This window comes from Malurus melanocephalus, unplaced genomic scaffold (genome assembly GCF_030028575.1).
Source record: "Malurus melanocephalus ecotype Western Australia unplaced genomic scaffold, MMel_1.1 scaffold_59, whole genome shotgun sequence".
Classification (NCBI taxonomy): Eukaryota; Metazoa; Chordata; class Aves; order Passeriformes; family Maluridae; genus Malurus; species Malurus melanocephalus.
The window spans coordinates 1,547,811-1,566,316 of record NW_026623291.1 but is presented as its reverse complement, the minus strand read 5'-3'; the positions used below and the strand labels follow the sequence as shown (position 1 = coordinate 1,566,316).

The 18,506-nt window shown below is 48.0% G+C and overlaps 1 protein-coding gene across 1 annotated transcript; it reads left to right on the top strand.

The window, feature by feature from the left end:
- Window positions 1-6: 6 nt before the first annotated feature.
- ASXL1 (ASXL transcriptional regulator 1) lies at window positions 7-18,070 on the top strand. Its single transcript, XM_057366009.1, has 12 exons — window positions 7-103; window positions 4,747-4,829; window positions 7,927-8,035; window positions 9,133-9,253; window positions 9,328-9,422; window positions 9,753-9,846; window positions 10,122-10,274; window positions 10,663-10,826; window positions 10,920-11,016; window positions 11,418-11,523; window positions 11,939-12,554; window positions 13,243-18,070. The coding sequence occupies exons 1-12, from the start codon at window positions 44-46 to the stop codon at window positions 16,117-16,119; spliced, it is 4,575 nt and encodes a 1,524-aa protein (XP_057221992.1). The 5' UTR covers window positions 7-43; the 3' UTR covers window positions 16,120-18,070.
- Window positions 18,071-18,506: the final 436 nt, after the last annotated feature.

Below are 18,506 nucleotides of genomic sequence, written 5' to 3'. Positions count from 1 at the left end.
CCGCGCCCGCCCGCGCGGGAGGAGGAGGAGGAGGAGGAGGAGGATGAAGGAGATGAAGCAGAGGAGGAAGAAGGAGCGCACGTGGGCCGAGGCCGCCCGTCTGGTGAGGCCGGGGGAGCGTCCAGGGAGGGGGCGCGGGGGCTCCGCCGTGTCCCAGGGCCTCTGCGCCGCGTCCGGCCCCTCCCCGAGTAACGGGGCTGGCGCCGCCGCCATCRCTTTGGAGGGGGTGAAAGCGGGGGCCGGGTCCGCCTGGAGGACGCGGGCGGTGTTGCCGGTTSCCCGCCCGGTCCCGCGGCTTCCCGCGGTTCCCCCACCGGCCGCCGTGGCCGGGCTCTCGTGCWCGGTTGTTTTTCTTTCTCAGCCCGGTGGGAAGGAGATGCGCCCCGGGACGGTGCGAGCGCGTTCCCCGGCCCTCAGTGGCGAGCTGCCCGCCCGCCGGGGGTCCCGGAGGCCTSGCCGCCTCCCGCCGGGCGGGGCTGCAGCGGGTCCCGGGATGGGACGCGGGAGATGCCGTCCCTCAGCGGTTCAGTGTGTGCCGGACAGGGGTGCGGGAACGGTTCCGCTCGTTTTCTTCCTTTCACATGGTGTAAAGCTCCGTGGGAGGAACCGGAGCCTCCGGAGAGGGCACGGCCGCTGTCAAAAGTTTCTGGTTTAATTAGCGAGGGTGCGGGTTCCTTCTGTGCACCGGCAGCGCCCGAGGGCCGSTGGCGTGTGCCGGACTGTCGGAGCATACTGAACATCCCTGAATCCGCCCGTATTTGGTCACTTTTGGGTTTAGGAGATATGGGCATGGAGATGTCTTAGTCCTTTTGTCTTAGAGAATCTCCTTGTTGAAGGCTTTAACTTCCAAGCCCAGCTCTGCWCTGGTGGTGTCTGTGGGAATGCCAATGCTGTCATTGGACTGTTGCAGTGGGAGGAAGGTGACTTCCCTCTGTGAAGCCTTTTGAGCTGGATCTGTCTTGAACCCCAGTTATGAAGTAGGAAATCTAAAATGAAAAATAATTTCGGTGTCTTTAAGGTGGTGAGCATGAGCTAGTTAGAAGTCTGATTTAAGGGCTGCATGCTGAGGTGTTCAGGCTGGTTGTTTGRCATTTGGCTGGAAGGAGCTGTCTCTCTCCTGGTGACACAGTGATGCAGGTACAGCAGTGCTAGGGATGGAGTAAGGGATGATCCAGCTGCCTGGACGTGAACGGATCCTGCATTTCCTCCCCGTAGCCCTGTCAGTGGTGTACAACTTGTGAGGATACATGTGTTCCTCCTGTGTAGCCCATGGACTTTTGTGGAAATGAATTTACAGGGTTTGAGCGTGGTTTGTTTCCTTGTTTTTTCTGCTGTGTTTGTTTTGGTTTTGCCAGCTCAGGTTATGCATTGAAGCATGTAAACATTCTGAAGGAACAGTGTGGGGGAGTCCAATGAGACTCATGTCTTGTACTGAGGATGTTCAGGATAAGTCTTGGTGCTTCTGAGTAAGATTTTTTTGGCTATTGGAGTGTTTTCTTACTGCTTGCCAGGAGGAAACCTAATCAGACAAGCATCTGACTTCCAGCCACTTGCATCATCTTTTGTGTGTAAATGATAATATTTTAGACCCACGTGGCTTTGCTTGAAAAACTGGAGAAGGGCATCAGGCAGCCGCTGTGGAACTTCAGTGCAGGAGCATGGTGGTCTTGTTCTCCATCCTGCTTTCTTCCTTGGGATCCAAGTTCTGGGAATGAGGTGTGTCACTGCAGATAGCAGGGATGCTGTCCTGGTAGGTGATGCTGGGGGCAGAGGCTGTGCTATGTGACCTTGCACAAAGTCAGCTCATTCATACATCCTGAGTTCTGGCAGGTGAAAAAAATCACTATTTATAGGCTGCCCAAAGCAGCACATGAGACTGTGACTCTAAAGCAGTCACCTAATACTTCTCATCATCCTCATGTGATGGGGAAGGCATCTTTTAACACAGTTCCTCTCACCTGTCTGTTGGCCAGAACCTTGGACATGGTGGGTGCATGAGATGTCTAAGCCTCRACGGCATCTTAGGGCCATTGATGAACCAGAAATAGAACAATCTCGTACTAGATTATCCACTTAGAGAGACCTACAGTTGCGTAGCTGCACTTCCAGCTTGCAGGACTGATTGTAAATCCACTAAAAATAGATCTTTATTTCACACTAGTCTTACACATGCTCCCTGTCAAAATGCTTTTAATTTCTCTCTCTGACGTGTGCTGGTGTATTTTGTATTCCTCTCAACGTTTCTGAGAATCACAGGCAAAAGTGCTTTTCAGTGTTGCTCCTCCTCCTACAAAGCCAAACTCTGCACATTCCATAAAATAATTCTTTAAATATTCATCTAAATGCCCCAAGCCATGGCAGGATCCCACAACTGCTGTCAGAGCTAGATGTCGAGTAAATTGAGGAAGTGATGTAAACTTCCATGATTAGGGGTGCAGGCACCCTCAGCTACCAATGCTATAAATAGTGGGGAAAATTCTGGTTTGGGGGTAAGAAATAGCCAGCGTTGAAGCTGTAGCTCGGGGTGGAAGGTTGATGTGGTGCTGGGAGTGTCAGGTTGGAGAGGGATAGAGGGGGCAGTGCTGGAGACTGGGATTTGGTGTCTAAAGCTTGCAGGATCCTCTCTCCCCCAGTTCTTCCATTAAGTGCTCTGTACACTTAATACAGCTCTTGATTGGAAATTGTTCCCCTGAGCATAGATTCTTTTATCYGTATGTAAATGCTCCTTTGTGCTCAGTTTTAGGCCACATACTTCGCTTGCTGTGTCTGTCACTGGAGAGAGGTTTGAATAATTCCCTGATTTTTTGGAACAGACGTGTTGTATTTTGCAGATCTTGCTAGGCTCGGGAGCAATGAGTTTCCCCGTGTCAGCTGTCTGCAGCCTTTGAGTGATGGGGTGACAGCTCAGGAGGGAGGCATGGAGACCTTGTAACCTATGGAGGGAGGAAAAAGTGTGATGGAGCTGTATGGAATTAAATTAGTTTACTCTCTCTGAATATGGCTCATCACTTGCTTTGATTTTTCTTTAAATTCTTGGTGTTTTCGTTGGGTTTTAATTCAGATTAGTTCTTAAATCCCCTTCCCCACCAGGTTCTTGCCTCATTCTTAGAAGCTTGTGAGCTTCAAGCATTTACAGAATACCTGTTGGGTGGATATGATTTAAGAAATTCCTTTTATAGAATCAAGGAATGGTTTGGATTGGAAAGGACYTTAAAGATCATSTAGTTCCAACCCCCTGACATRGGCAGGGACAGCTTCCACTAATCCAGGCTGCTCCAAGCCCCATCCAACCTGGCTTTCTCACAWCATRCAGYTGAAGAGCAAAACTGCAGTTGGGTTTTTCATTACTTGTGGAGGGTGGAGATGGTTTGAGGTGCAAACGTTGTGCAGCTTTGGGGTGATTTTGCACATGTCCCATTGGTGTGGCTGCTGCAGTGACTCACTTCTAGATATTGCTGATGGAAATGGGGCATCTGGGTCCTTCCTCTGGCTCTCCACACGAGTCGGACTGAGAGACAGCACTGTGTTGCTGAATCCTAAAGGGGACAAATGACACCAGGGCTGTGCATCGTGTGGCCATGATTCTGGGAGAATTTAGACCGTGGTTAGGATCAAAAAATTCCTGAGTAAATTGCTGTTGCTGCTTTCCATGGCTGTTCCAGGCCATATCCTGTGCCTGTCTCACCCTCTCTGTGCTCATGGCCCCTGCTCTGTGGAGCTGGGTGCCTTTGCATTCCAAGAGCAGCACTGTCTGCTGCCGGGGAAGGCGCAGGAGCCAGCGCATGGTCGGCAGCTGTAGGGTAATCTGCTCCCAAAGAAACTGCATGGTTTACATCTACTGCAGCTTATTTTTGCTCATTGTTTCCTGTTTATGTGGGTAATCTTCTTATCCACAGAAATGTCCGGTTCCCTCTTTGAATCCTTGAGTTCTTGCTTCTAGACATTTCGGAGCAGTTAAGTTCCACTTGAAGGCTTCCACTTTTTAAGGCTTTAAAAATCATCAAGTAATAACCTCTTTCTTCATATAGAAGTGACAATTCTATTCCTGATATAATATATTAAAGGATGAGTTGTTATTTATTGTATTGCCTTTTAATATCTGTTTTTCTTCATTTTATGTGAAAGGCAAGCACTCCAAATCTTTTTACTGTCTCTAGCCAGATTTTTTTTCCAAATCCTTTACTGTTATTTTGTCCTTTTCTGAATTCTGTCCTTCTCTGACACGAATTCTGACTTTTAACTTGTGGTTGGTTCACTTCCTGGGATGGAGTGAAGATTAAATGAATGAAGAAATCTGAGGATGGTACACTTTTAGGTTGTATGGCTGTACAGTAATACTTTCAGTGGCAAAAAATACCGGATGCTTTGTGTAGAGGTCAGAGTAAGTTTTACATCATTARAGGTCACTGACCACTGTTCAGTTTTGAAGGTTTATGTGGCAGCAGCTGCTTCTAATGTGTAGTGAAGTCTGGTAAAACTTCCACTGGGGTCAACGCCAAATTCTGCTGCTTTTTCTCCTCCACATTTGTATTTCAGTTAGTTAGGGAAAAGATGAAGGTAAAACCTTTCGCGGCTCTGATCCGTGTTTGCCAGGATCTCGAGGTAGCCTGAATTTTTACTRTGTGTCTTTGCAGGTGAATCAAGTTTGGAGAGGCACATTATTGGGTCTGGGCCACAGCTGATGGAATAGTTCTAGGAATGAAGAAGCCAATTCTGTAGTAACACTTGGTCTTTCTGTCTTTTCAGGTGCTGGAAAATTACTCTGATGCTCCTATGACCCCAAAACAGATTCTGCAGGTCATAGAGGCTGAAGGTCTAAAGGAAATGAGGTTAGTATTGATGATTTTGTCTAAACCAGTGTGGAGCATGGGGGAGGCAGTGYATGAAGGCTGGTGTTGTTTCATGCAGTTCTGCCTCATCCCCAGCCCACTTTGCTTTCCTTTTTCTCTTTTCAGCCTGGTAATTTCAGATGACAGTACAGACATTTATATACAGGTTGTGAGGGTTTTTTTCTCTGATAATAACTGGAAGATGTTCTTGGATGTATTTTATAAYATACAGAGTCCCTTCATCCATCTATTGTGAAATAAATGCCTCTTGCAGATCAGGCCCCTGCGTTGTGCTGTACTTAGCACTTACTTCCATGGTTCTCACATAAGTTGCTCCCAGCAGTTTCTGGTAGTGTGACTCGAGTTTGAGAACAGTTTAAGTTTTGTCTCCTCTGATGCTTCATTTCTAGARCAGACATTATATTTTAAAAGAGACAGTCTTCTTTATGTCACTGGCTGATGCTCAGATTCTTGAGCACGGGGAGAGCGCAGCTCTCATCACACAGTTGTGGCTCTTGACATTGTGGGGAGGAGATCCCGTCTCAGAGTGGGTTTCATATGGAAAAGAACCTGATAAGGAGCCTTGGAAAGGGCAGAAGTGGGAGAATGCTTTCCTTGGTTAAGTTCCTTTGAGCATCCATCTGTTTCCATGACAGTAGTAGAAATACAGTGTCTTGCAGCTCAAAGAAAGTGGGTAACTGTGATAGTCCAAATGCCTCAGTTACTACTGCCTGGCAAAAAAAAAAAAAAAAAAAAAAAAAAAAAAAAAAAAAAGAAAATAAAAGGAAAAAAAAAAAAAAGTAGTTTGACTACCAGAGATAGAAAAAGCTGCTGCCTGGGGATGGACTTCTGGGACATCTAGATGCAAGGACTGTTTCTAGTCTTGCTTATGCCTCCCTTTGTTTCTGTTGACTGTTTTCCACTGTGGTGTTCTCATTTCCTAAACCTGTACTTTACTCAACTGTAGAAGGCAAAGTGATTTCTTCTGGGGCCTAAATGTTAACTTGTTTCTGCTCCTTGTTTGTGTGGAATCAGGAAACAGCTGGGGTGTTTTGAATAGTGAAAATCAGTGATGTGTACAGAGGTGTTGGGTGTGGGACCTGCTGTTTTTGGGAGAAGGGATGAGACCGGTGTGTGCCACTGCATTGATCTGGAACCCTTGGAACACCTGTCTTCCATGGGCTTACWGCAAGAAGGCTGGAGAGGAGTTTTCCACAGAGCCATGTAGCGATATAGGACAAAGGGCAATAGCCTTAAGGTGAAGGAGGGTAGATTTGGATTGTAAATTAGGAAGAAATACTTTTCTGTGAAGATGCTGAGGCCCTGACACAGGTTGCCTGGAAAAGCTGTGGCTGCTCCATCCTTGGAAGTTTCCAAGGCCAGGCTGGACAAGGCTTGAAGCAACCTGGTCTGGTGGAAAGAGTCCCTGCCCATGGCAGAGGGTTTGGAACAAGATGTCTTTAAGGTTTCTTGCAACGCAAACTGATGATTCTGTGATGCTTGCTGAGGTCTTCTCTGGTTTGGATATGGGCAGTGGTTTCACAGCTCTGAGTAGAATTCAGACAGATTTTAATGAGGACCTTCATAAAACTTTGCTTTAATCAATACTTTGCAGCTTTTCACATCAGTCCTGTTACCTAAGCARGCAGTTGAAGATCTCTGTGCACAGGCTGTCCCCTGCCAAAGATAATAGTAGAGCTCTTCAAAACATAAATTATCCTGTGCTTTCCCAGTTTTTACAAGTGACCTGTCACAGTGCGTAACTAAAGACCAGGCTTTCRGAACATGTGTCATGTTAAATCCCACAAAGCTAACTCATTCCTTTAAAGGTCGGTGCTTTCCCTTGGGATATCTGCTTTTCCTTCCCTGGTCATTAATTCTCTGCTTTTAAGAAAATATTATTTTCCTCTGTGATTGTTTGCAGAATAAAGGCAGTGAGCCTGCCTGGCTGAACGTGCAGCAGGCTTTGCTGGTGCTTKTATAGAAGCTCTTCCTGAAACTCCATTTCCTGAAGGAAATAGCTCAGTGCCTTGAGATGTTTTTCCTTCTGAATCAGTCCTGAGGTGGGGCTCCCTGGTTTGGGGGTCATGCTGCTCTGCTGGGAGGGCTGTGTTCCATCCGGGGGACTTACATTCCCATGAGCCAGCACCATGCTGAGTTTAGCTCCTGGCAGAGTTTTAACTGCTTGGTTTTTTTCTTGTTTTGGGGAAAATTACTTACTTTGCTTTTTTAAGAGAACTATGTGGCTGGTGAGTGTGCTTGGAGTGTCTGGTAAACACAGAGGGGAAAGCACTGTCTAACAAGACAGACGGCTGGAAATTTTATTCACATGATCTAAAAGTGATACAGGGTAACTTTGCCTGTTGCCATGGCATGTGAAAAAATGTCCAAAAACCAAACACATACCAGGTGGAAACAGAAATTGTTCTATGTTTTCGATTTGAGAATGGTTTTCTTTGAAATATTTTATCTCAGTCCAGTTTTCAGTTTCACTTTTACTAAGAAAGCAGTTGATAGTGCCGTAATGTGTCTTCCAGACAGCTTTCTGCCTGTACATGTGGGACTTWCTGGAAAACACCATATTACGTGGCACAGCAGTTCTATCAGTGTGAGTGTAGGATGGGGCTTTAACCAGGGAGTTATGTAGGACTGAATAAATGAGAGCATCAGAGCTTTTGTATYGAGCTCTGCTCACGCAGTTTGGCCTGTGACATGTAACACATGTATGTACAGTTTGTTTACATCTTTCTGCTGCTGAATAAATGTGGTGATTTTGTAAAATCAATCCAACACTGARGGTTTCCAGGAGAGAAGGAGAGGAAACAGGTAATAGAAGTTAGAAAAGTGTGAAAACAGATGAGGGTGGTTTTAAAATTGGTGTCACGTTTCCTGTTCGCTGTGATGTGATGAGGCTGATGTACAGGTCAAAATGAAACCAGTGACACTGTTCTGACTGAAGTGCCTGTCCCATAAAGTTAATGGCATCACGTCTGATTCCCCTCATCAGCTAAAGGATGTCTATTTAACCAGATCCTTCAGGCTGTTTTCTTGATACCCATTTCTTAAGCTGTCTCCTTTCTTCTTTTCTCTGYTCTAGTGGCACATCTCCCCTGGCCTGCCTCAACGCCATGCTCCACTCCAATTCCCGGGGAGGAGATGGGCTCTTTTACAAACTACCCGGACGCATCAGCCTTTTCACACTCAAGGTAAATRTTGAACTCTGCTCCCAGCTGAGGGCCCAGGGGTGAGTTCTGCTCCTTGTGCAGGCTGAGTGTTATCCTGTCACTGAGCGTCATCAACAGCAAGATCGTCTTGTGGGAGAGGGTCTGGAATTCATTATTTCCTYGGAGCTTGTACCTTTCAGCTATATTCAGCCATAATAAGTTCCTTTAAAAAAAACCAAACCTGTTATTTCTTGAATTGCACAAGCGAGATGAATCCTCTTATTGCAGTACCTGGTGTCCAGCTCAGGTGGCTCCTCAGCAGAACAGACCTGTGCATTCCCTTGCTGCCACTCACAAGGGAAAAGAACAACCAAGGAGTTGGTCCAAGAGCTTGTAACAACAAGTAAAATCTTGATAGGAAAATATGTATTCATTCTTCTGGCTGGTTGTTTTGTGTTCCACTACATTCCATRTTATTTAGCATCAGTATTTTCCTTRGGTCTTGAAATCCCTCAGGAATACTTCTTTTATTTTTAGTTTATTGTCCCAGTAATATTAAATATGAAAATGTTTCTGGTCTTAAGCTTTTCTTTTGGATTGTTTTGTACTGTTGGATTCCTTGATAAACATCAACTTGATAGATCTCAGCTATTTCATTTCCATTTTTTYTTCYGCTGTTAGAAAATCTTGTTGAATCAACACATTTTGCTGAAAATAGATGACCTTGAAATGGCTTTTATTGTACACATAGGAAATACCTCTCCTAAGCTTGCTGTCTTAGTTTTGGCCACTCTGATGATACTTACTCTTTCACAGTAAAAATGAGATGCTTGTCTTTAATAGGAGCTCATTGCTTGCAGAAAATTGTGATGTATTATGAACGTTTTTATTAATTATTTTTAATCTGATATTTTAGATATGTGTTACTCGTCTAGGAAGGGGCTATGAAGTGCTCTTAGTTTTGGTAACTTATGTTCCACTGTGAGCCCAAATATACTTTAAAATACCTTTCTGCATCAAGGATTAAAATAGGGGAAAAAAATAAGGTTCAAGTATATCCAGCTAATTGTCTGCTCCCATTGGTGTAAGTTTGGCAGGGAGGGAGGGCTGTAGCCACCCCAGTTCTGTTTCCCTTCTAGAAAGATGCCTTGCAGTGGTCTCGGAACCTGTCAGTGCCAGAAGGGGAGGAGCTGGAGGACACAGCAGATGCAGAAAGCTGTGGGTCCAACGAAGCCAGCACTGTGAGTGGTGACAAYGATGGTAAGTGTCTGGTGACATTAACCTTAAACTCCAGGACSTATTCCTGTGTCTGACTGAGAGCTCATCTCTTTCAGTGTCTCTTGATGAAACCTCCTCTAATGCCTCGTGTTCCACTGAATCTCAGAGCAAGGGACCTGCTACCAGGGAGAGCTACAGAACTGCTTCCCAGGTAGGAAAAAGTGGGACTAATGGGGAGGGTGAAGCCTCTCAAGGGGAGCTTGCATTACTGGTGGGATGGTATGACAGGGACTATTGTGCACACGTGCCTCAGAGCGAGTTATGAGGCTGTCTCCTTGGGTGATCAGTGACAGGATGGGGRGGGATCATGTACAGGAAGGCAATTTTGCATTCTCTGCTAGTCCTAAATGTAGTGTTGCCTGAAGATTCACCTAAGAGGAGCCAGGCAGCTCTTTAAATGAGGAACATGCTGCTGAGAAGATTATTTTACCCTTCCCTAGCCTCTTCATTCCTTTGTTTTTGGTTTCTCTCTGGTCTGCAGGCAACCAAACAGAAGAAAAAGACAGGTGTGATGCTGCCACGGGTGGTGTTAACCCCACTGAAAGTAAATGGGGCACACATGGAGTCTGCCTCGGGTGAGCTTGGCTTTGCGKGGAGTCCTAATGACCTCACAGATCTCTCTCAGTCAGTCCCCAGTCTTCTGTGTTTGCCTGAGGATTTCTGTAACAGCTGCTGAGAATGAGTGAGACTGCAGAGTTGTGTGTATGTTTAATTCACTCAACATAAGTGGTACCTGGGCGATACCCTGTAATTGCAGATCTGTTAGTAACTGAATTCCTGTATGTTAAACCACTCTCCCAGCTGGGCTTTGCCTACTCTGCATATTTTTATGAAGTTGTTTTGTTTTTAGGCTTCACAGGAAGGCACGCTGATGGGGAGAGCAGCAGCACATCCAGCAGCAGCAGCAGCTCCTTGGCCCTGTGCAAAACCAGCCTGCGCAGCAGGACAGAGATAAACAGGGATCCTCCACAGCTGCTCAGGGGCATCCGAAAGCCCACGGCTGGTACGTGCTCCTGGCTAAAGGCAGAAGGATAACTGGTGCTGGTGAAGTCCTTGTGTATCTGAGAAAAGAGCACCAGGATGCTCATTTGATGACCTGATRTTACAAGCCAGSCTTTCCACTTTGAGTGTTAGTGACRCAATTRTTTTAAAGTATGCMTSGTTTGAAGAGCAGYRTTGAGAATTGTACCTGMATATGGCAGAAYTGTGACCTCRTATCAGAATTTCAGATGTCTGTTAATTGCTGTGCTGGAGTCATTCTTCGAATACTGCAGTCTTTCTCATCGCTCTAGCTCCTTTTGCTGTTTTAATTTGACATAAATTTCAGCCTATAATGCTGAAATACTTTTATACAACAAAGTTAATTTTACTCGTCTGTCCTTAAAYTCCAGGGCAAATGAAACGGAACAGGGGTGAGGATATTGACTTTGAAACCCCAGGCTCCATCCTTGTGAACACAAACCTGCGAGCACTGATCAACTCCAGGACCTTTAACGCGCTTCCATCACACTTCCAGCAGCAGCTGCTTTACCTCCTGCCTGAAGTCGATAGACAGGTATGATCATTGGGGTGCTTTCCTTTCCTGATTGCCTCTTCAGTGTGGAACAGCTGGAGCAGATGTGTTGTCTTTGTCCTGGGTCTGTCCTAGGTGGGGGCTGATGGGCTGATGCGCCTCAGCGGCAGCGCTCTCAACAACGAGTTCTTCACCCATGCAGCACAGAGCTGGAGGGAGCGGCTCGCTGATGGTGAGTGCCTGTGCTTTCCTGGSTGCCTGGGGAATGGGTGCTCATTTYATAGGATTTTTGTTTTGCTTTTACAGTTAATGGGCAGGAGGCTTTGCTGTATATCCAGCTATCTTGCCTCCAGATTTTTTTTTTCTTAAAAATCAAAGAGATTATTTCTTTTGGTGCCATGGGACCTTCAAAATTAAGTAGTGAAGATGTAAAATAGTGCCATACATACCTTGCCTTAAATGGTGGCCTRTCTTTTAAAACATTAGTTTTTCCATAGCTGCAGGCAGCATGTGGATCCAGAGTAGGGTGGGGAGCAGGGTGGTAACAGCAAGTCTGTCCTTCATACACTAGAGGTTGCATTTGCAGAATTAGTTTTGTTTGGAACTGAATTTCAGTCTCTTGCTTCCATGTAGGTGAATTCACCCATGAGATGCAAGTTCGAATCCGGCAGGAGATGGAAAAGGAAAAGAGAGTGGAGCAATGGAAAGAGAAGTTCTTTGAGGACTAYTATGGACAAAAGTGAGAAATTTACTGTGTCTATCCTGTTTTATCCATRTTTATGCAGCTGGCAGAGTGTATTTCTGTTTTTGGATACCTGAACAGATGCAGCATAAATTCCTTGAAAAACACAGGTTGGGGGGTTAAATTGTTCCAGCTATTGCTCTGGGAAAATCCTTGGAATTGGCTGGGTTCAGCAGAATTTTGTAGCCCATCTATTTTGTTTCTGAGACAAATTGATTTTTATTTTTTTTCATCTCAAATCTTTGGGTTTTTTTCCTATTCCGTGTGATAGCAATGTGGGATGTGTGGGTTCTCCCATTGCAGGGTGAGTCAGTGAGGCTTTGATGATTCTCTGCCAATGTCAGTTCTATACAGTAATGCTGGAATTGGGGTGAGCTTTGGCCTTTAGCTGGCTTTTGTGTTTGTCTCACAGGTTGGGCTTGACCCAGGAAGAATCCCAGGCACAGAATTCAGTGCAGGAGGATGCTGAGAACAGGACAGAGCTGTCTGTGAAAGGAGAAGCGAGGCTGCCACGCGGGCCGACCACGCGGCAGAGGGACGGGCGCTTCCGGAAACGCTCCCGGGCTGATCTGCGGTGCCGCGCCAGGAGGAGCCTGTACAGACTGCGGGAACCCGAGCACACGGAGACTCCCAAAGAGCCTGCTCCCGTGGGACCAGATTCCTCACTTCATAAAGAGCCAAAGCCTGAGACAGACCTGAAGAAAGATGATCTGAGCAGCCCCTCGGCTGCTGGACTGAAGACRGAGAGTTCTGAGCTGGACCTCTCTCCAGAGACTTCCAAATCAAACAGCAAATCCGAAGATCCATCATTGGCAGCTGCCAGCAGAATTCCCAGTTTGCCCCAGGAGAATTCTGCTCAGGAGTCCAAGGAGCAGAAGAGGAAAAGCTTTGAGGAGGCTGCCTCTGCATCCTTCCCCGAAAAGAAGCCCCGGCTTGAAGATCGTCAGTCCTTTCGTAACACAATTGAAAGTGTTCACCCAGAAAAGCCACAGCCTACTAAAGAGGAGCCCAAAGTCCCACCCATCCGGGTAAGAAAGAGCTTTAGAGCTGCTGTGTCTCAGGGCTGCTGTGCTCAATGGTATCAAAACATTATTAAAATGTCAAGTGTTGCCATCTTAAGAGAAGGAGTCAAAGGGTTTCATTGGTCGAGCTGGCAAAGTGGTCTGACCGCCTCAGTTTGCTGTTGTATTTAGACAAGCAAAGAATGGAAAATCATCCCAAGGTCTTTGCACAAGAGCACGGGGTAACCTTGACTTACTCCCTTCATTTGCATTTCTGTGGATACAGAAACACTCCCTGAAATGAGTTGACTTCTTGTAAAAGACCTTGAAATCATGTTCTTTATCCTGTATAGTTTCTCAGTTCCTTTCCTTTCGGACAGTGTTCCTCCTGACTTATCCCATTTTGACCAAAGATACCCATTTTGGTAGATTTGGGGCAGCCATTCTGGTGTAGAGGAGACCAGTTTGATTTCTGAAGACGTGAATATAAGTAATTTATTTCATATTTGCCTGCAGGCTMTGGTAAAACAATATTAGTGTGAACTGAGCTTTACAGATCATGGAGCAGAGATTGTGGGACCATGTTGCTTCTCTGCCCACATTAGTTTCTAAGTTGAAAATTTCGTTGAATTTTTGTGCTAAGAATCGCAATGAGCAGTTGCATTTCTCTGGAAATGGTCACTGTTAGAACTTACCATGTTTCCCTTTCTTTCAGATTCAACTTTCACGTATTAAACCACCCTGGGTGGTTAAAGGTCAGCCCACTTACCAGATCTGCCCCCGGATCATCCCCAGCACGGAGCCCTCCAGCCGGGGCCGCCCCGGGGCCCGGACCCTCGCAGACATTAAGGCCCGTGCTCTGCAAGCCCGAGCCCAGCGCGAAGCCGCCACCGCCGCCATCGGAGGAGGGGGCGGCCCCGGCGGGGGGAGAAGCACCGATGAAGGAGGCGGTGGAGGAGAATCCGGCGGCCGTTCCCAGCACAGGAGATCCAAGAGAGCTCCTGGAAAACGTGCGTCAGATCTACAGCGAGCACAACTACAGTCGCCTGTTCATCTGAGCGGAGGGAAGGCTGACTCTGAAGGGACTGCTGAGGAAGCCAGCGTGAATTCCTGCCTCTCTTCCAGGCAAGATCACTCTTCCTCAAAAAGCGAAAGGAGCAGCGTTCGGGGCTGTGTGACAGGGTCAGGGGACACTCAGCCTGGTGATGGGTCACCCAGGAGGCCGTTCTGTGGTGCTCTGACTGGGTCATCCTTGGACAATGTGACTCCTGAGAGGCAGGAGGAGAGTCCTGAGCAGCTCCTCTGTGACCCAAGGACCGAATTCCCATCTTGTGCTGCATCACAGGAGAGCACAAAACTGGGATGTGTGATTCCTGTGGTGACCAGTCTGTCATGTTCTGGGGGGCAGGGAGCTAGGGTCAGTCCCSCGGGAGACAGGGCTGTGCTGGAACTTGGAGATGTTGGTGCTCCCACCATACAGCTGGMTTATCCTTCTGATGAAAAGGAAAATTCCTCCAGTTGTCCTTTTCCACCAGARTTGTCATTGGGTGGCACAGAACGCCATGATCCCGAGAAGGTGTCTGGTTTTAGATATAACAGCTCTAAAACATTTCTGGAAAAATGTGTTGCTGATAGTAATAMCTCCAAAACGGTGACTGCTGGAGTGAAGAAAGTGATCCCTGTGGCGTGTGACAGGGCAGGGAAAGGCAGTGATGGCAAACTGAGTAATGAGGAACAAAATGCWGAGGCTCTGGTGCAGCCCTGTGTGCATGGTGACTTTGTTTCTCAGAATAGGATAGATACCTCTGAAAAACTCCAGCAGCCAAGGGAGAGGTGCCCCAGAACCGAACCGGAAAATGCACATCAGCCCCTGGGAGAGACGCAGGAATTGAAGAGAAGTGGAGATGAGGAAATACAGAGTATGCACAGTGAAACAACAGACACTGCTTCTGATTGGGAAGGGGACATGGCTGATGAGAACGTGGAGGTGGAGATGTGTTTCAGAAGTGTCAGCTGCAGGGAGGTGGCTGGGAAAGGCTTTTCCTGTCACAGCAGCAGTGAGAAGCACAATGGGATTAGGTCAAAATGGTCTGTGGAGACAGAGAGTCCAGCTTGTGCTGGGGACTTGGCTGCACCCCCACCTCAGAGGTGGGGACCCCAGAAAGCCGAACGGCCGGCGGGCTCTGCTCGGCCCATGTCCTCCATCGAGACCAACAACCCTTTGGTGATGCAGCTGCTGAAGGGGAAGCTTCCACTGGAAGAAGTTCTCCCAGTGTCTCACGTCAACATCAAGCTGGAAATTGCACAACCAGTGCTGGAGAAGCATTCAGAAAGCCTCTCCCTGCAGCTGGACAGAGGCAGCAGTCACTGCTTTGGCAAAGAATCTTCTCCAGATGTAGGAATAAAGACGAGTGCCCAAAGCAGGAGCGAGGATGTTCACTCAGTGAGATCTTCCATAGATCCCCAGGAAAAAACCTGTGGATCTGGGGTARCATTGCCTGGAGCAGAGGGTGCAGAGGATCAGGCTGTCCCAGAAAAACATTCCAAAGTTGGCTCGACTTCAAGCTTCCAGGATCAGCTGTCAAATGTGGCAAGTGCCTCTCCAAAGCCYGAAGATGTGGACCCTCGGGAAAGAAGATTTTCTTCCTGTAGCTTTGAGGAGCAGAAGGAGTTGCCCAAGGTCCACCGGGTGCCACAGCACAACCCATTAACGGGTGTCATGGCAAATAAGAGCCCGGAGAAGCTGAATGCTTCTACAGAGCCTCGGTTTTTATCTCCAGCTGCAACTTACCTTGGACCAAATCAGACAGGAGGTGCATTGGTCAATAAAAATTACGGTGGGGTTCAAGGCAAAAAGCTMTTTGGTTCTGGTTTTCCTTCCAACCCCAACATGAGGCTGCATCACCCCAGGGCTTTGGATCACAGTTCAGCCATGGGAGCCTTGTCCCCCAGCAAACAGATTCCCTTGGACAAGGGCTGTCCACTGGGAGAAGGAATCCCAGCTGCCAGGGAGGAGTGGACTTCAAAACARCACAGCAGCACCCCAGCAGCACAGGGAGGGATCAGAAATGAGAAGGTGCTGGTGTGTGGCAGCCCAGCCAAGAGTAATGCAGAGAACCGAGGGAGTGCAGCCCAGCACCCCACAGAACTGGCCGGGCACACACAGAGAGAGCCACTGGTCATGGACTGGCCCTTCTTTAAGTTTTCAAGGGATCCAGGAAAAGGACAGAGTCACCCTTTGGAGCCTTCGTCCATCCCCTCTCAGCTCAATATCAAGCAAGCATTTTATGGGAAGCTTTCAAAGCTGCAGCTTAATTCCACCAGCTTTAATTATTCATCCAACACTCCGGCTTTCCCCCGAGGCCTTGCTGGGAGCGTGGTGCAGCTCACCCACAAAGCGAACTTTGCTGCGAGCCGGAACACAGCCCTGGCTGTGCAGATGTTTGCTGACAGCAGCAGCGTCGAGGAGATCTCGTTCCAGTGCTCGTGCAGCCTCAAAGCCATGATCATGTGCAAAGGCTGCGGCGCCTTCTGCCACGACGACTGTATAGGACCCTCAAAGCTCTGTGTATTGTGCCTTGTGGTGAGATAATAAATTATGGCCATGGGACAGGTTGTATATTCAGTGTGTGTATTTTGATAACGACTGATCCTAACGCCTGTACACGAAGTACACGAAGTACTCTCTGTTCATAGTAGAAACGCTGTTACACTTTGTTTTGGTGAGGAACATTGAGCTGCCTTCCCACGGAGAGCGACAGTGCAGAGCCCGTTCCTGCTCACGGGGACACCCTGGTCCAGGTGGGCTGTGTCCCACGGGAGTGATCCTGCTCTTCCTGCTATCATGGAAATTCCAGCTGTGCTCTGGTACCGCGCTGAGCCAACGCCGAGGGAAGAGGCAGTTTGCTGTGGCAATCCCTGGACCTTCCAYGTAGGAAATCCTTGCATCCAAAGGAACTGGAAGATGGTTTTTGCTATTTCAGGGCTGCACAAGGTGAGGCCCTACAGTCTTCCACTCTCCCCTTCTGCCATCTCCATTCCTGGTTTGTGTGGGAAGTGCTGCTGTGCAGTGAGTGTAAGCAGAGAGCTGCCCTGCAGTGATGGTCCCGTGCAGTCTTCGGATGCTACAGCAGGATCTGGTGCCCAGGGAYGTGCTCTGCAGGTGTTTGTGGAGCTGTGTACAGCCCACTGTGTGCCACATAGAGCCCACGTGGAGGATGCAAGAAAAAGAGGAGAAAAAATGTGGGGCAAGTGCCAAGCAAATGCTTTCTGCTGGCCTGCAGGAAGCTGTGTGGCCGGGGAACTGTTCCTGGCTGAAGTGGCCCAGCGCCTGTGGCTGCCTCCTTTGGCCAACTTCCACAAACTGCTGTGGAACACTGGAGCTTCCCTGGAGCTCAGTGATAGGGTCAGTGAGCTCAGCACTGCAGTTCTGTGGTGAGGACCTGAACCCCACAGCAGCTGAGCACCTGTGAGCATCGAGCTGTGCATCTGTGTGACCATCACCTACCATTTAAAGCAGTGTTCTTTCCTTTTTTCTTTTCCCCTTTTTTTATATTTTCATTCTTGGATGTATAAAGTGAATTATTTGACTCCTGTAAGTATCCTCTCTGCATCTGTTTGATCATATATTTATATGTTGTACACAGTACTGGCCAACTCTGTAAATGGATGTAATGTACATAGAGCATAAAGGGGTCTTCTTTTTTTTTTCTTTGGATTTCCAGGCTCTACAGCAGTATTGCATTAAAGTGGTGTTAGTTATTGTCAGAGCCACTGTATTCTGTCTTGCCTGACGTGAGGCTCACCACGCTGGGGTCTGGGTTCCAAGAGCCTCCCCATGCTCCCGGGTGGACTGTGCTGTGCAGGCTCGAGGACGACCAGGTGGGATTTGCTGAGCCCAGCTCACTCCCCGGTTGCTCATTTAAGCTCTTGCCAGTCGTTGCTGCACCTGAGCTCCCAGGGCATGGCTGTACCTGCGCTGCAGGGCGGTGAATGAACATCTGTTGTGCATCCAGAGAGGGAGAGCAACACTGCAACTCTCTTCCTCTTTGGAGCAATTCCTAATCAAGAGTTAATTGCTTCAGTGAGGGGGAGAAGCCGCTGGTTTATTCAAGCGGGCAGTAGCAAGAATTTTAGGGGGTTTATTTTCATTTTGTTTCTTGTCCCTTTTCCAGCTCCATCCTACCTCCCTTCACCATGCACTTTTTTTCAGCCGTGCAAGTTCCTCTTTCAGACACAATCGTGAGGGGTGCAACAAGTTCAGTCCCTGAGATGGTTTTATCCTTAACGCATCCACCAGCCTCATCCCACGGGAATGAGAGAGCCCGGTGCAGCAGCACACCCGGCCTGGGCAGGGCTGCGGGGCCGGTGGGGGCGAGTGGAGGTGTGGAACCTGCGTACCAAAGATGGGGAGCGGAGCGGGGGSCTGGCTCTGCCTCCTGGGGGCCACTGCAGTGTTCAGCTTGGACTGGTCTGGGGGCAGAGCCCTCGGGGGGGCCTGCTCATGTCTGTCCCTTGTGCTATTGGAAAAATAAACACTGTAAAATCTGCTTGTGTGGTTTCAGTCCTTTTTCTGAAATCCTCTTCCGTGCTAAAGCAATGTGGYTTTTCCTTTCCTCTCTTTTAACTGAAGCTGTGCCAGAGCTCTGCTCAGGTCACTAAGGGGAGGGGCTGTGTTGCTGCTTGGCTTTGTTAAATCTGGTTTTATGCACTTAAGAGAATATAGAAGATGGTGCAGCTCCTTAGAGATGGCGTTAGGCTCTTGGRGAATGGGAATCCTGAAGGCTGTGAGAGCCACAACGTGGCAGTGGGACACTGGGGGGGGGCCCATGCTCATGGAGGATCCCTGCCCTGCTGGGGCRATGGCCGTGGGCTGCAGCACCGAGACTGTTCCCAGGGTCATGRCAAATCCTGCTGTTACTGCCCTCACGGTTGAATAAATGGATCTAAAAATGTTTCTCAAGAGCATAAATGGGATAC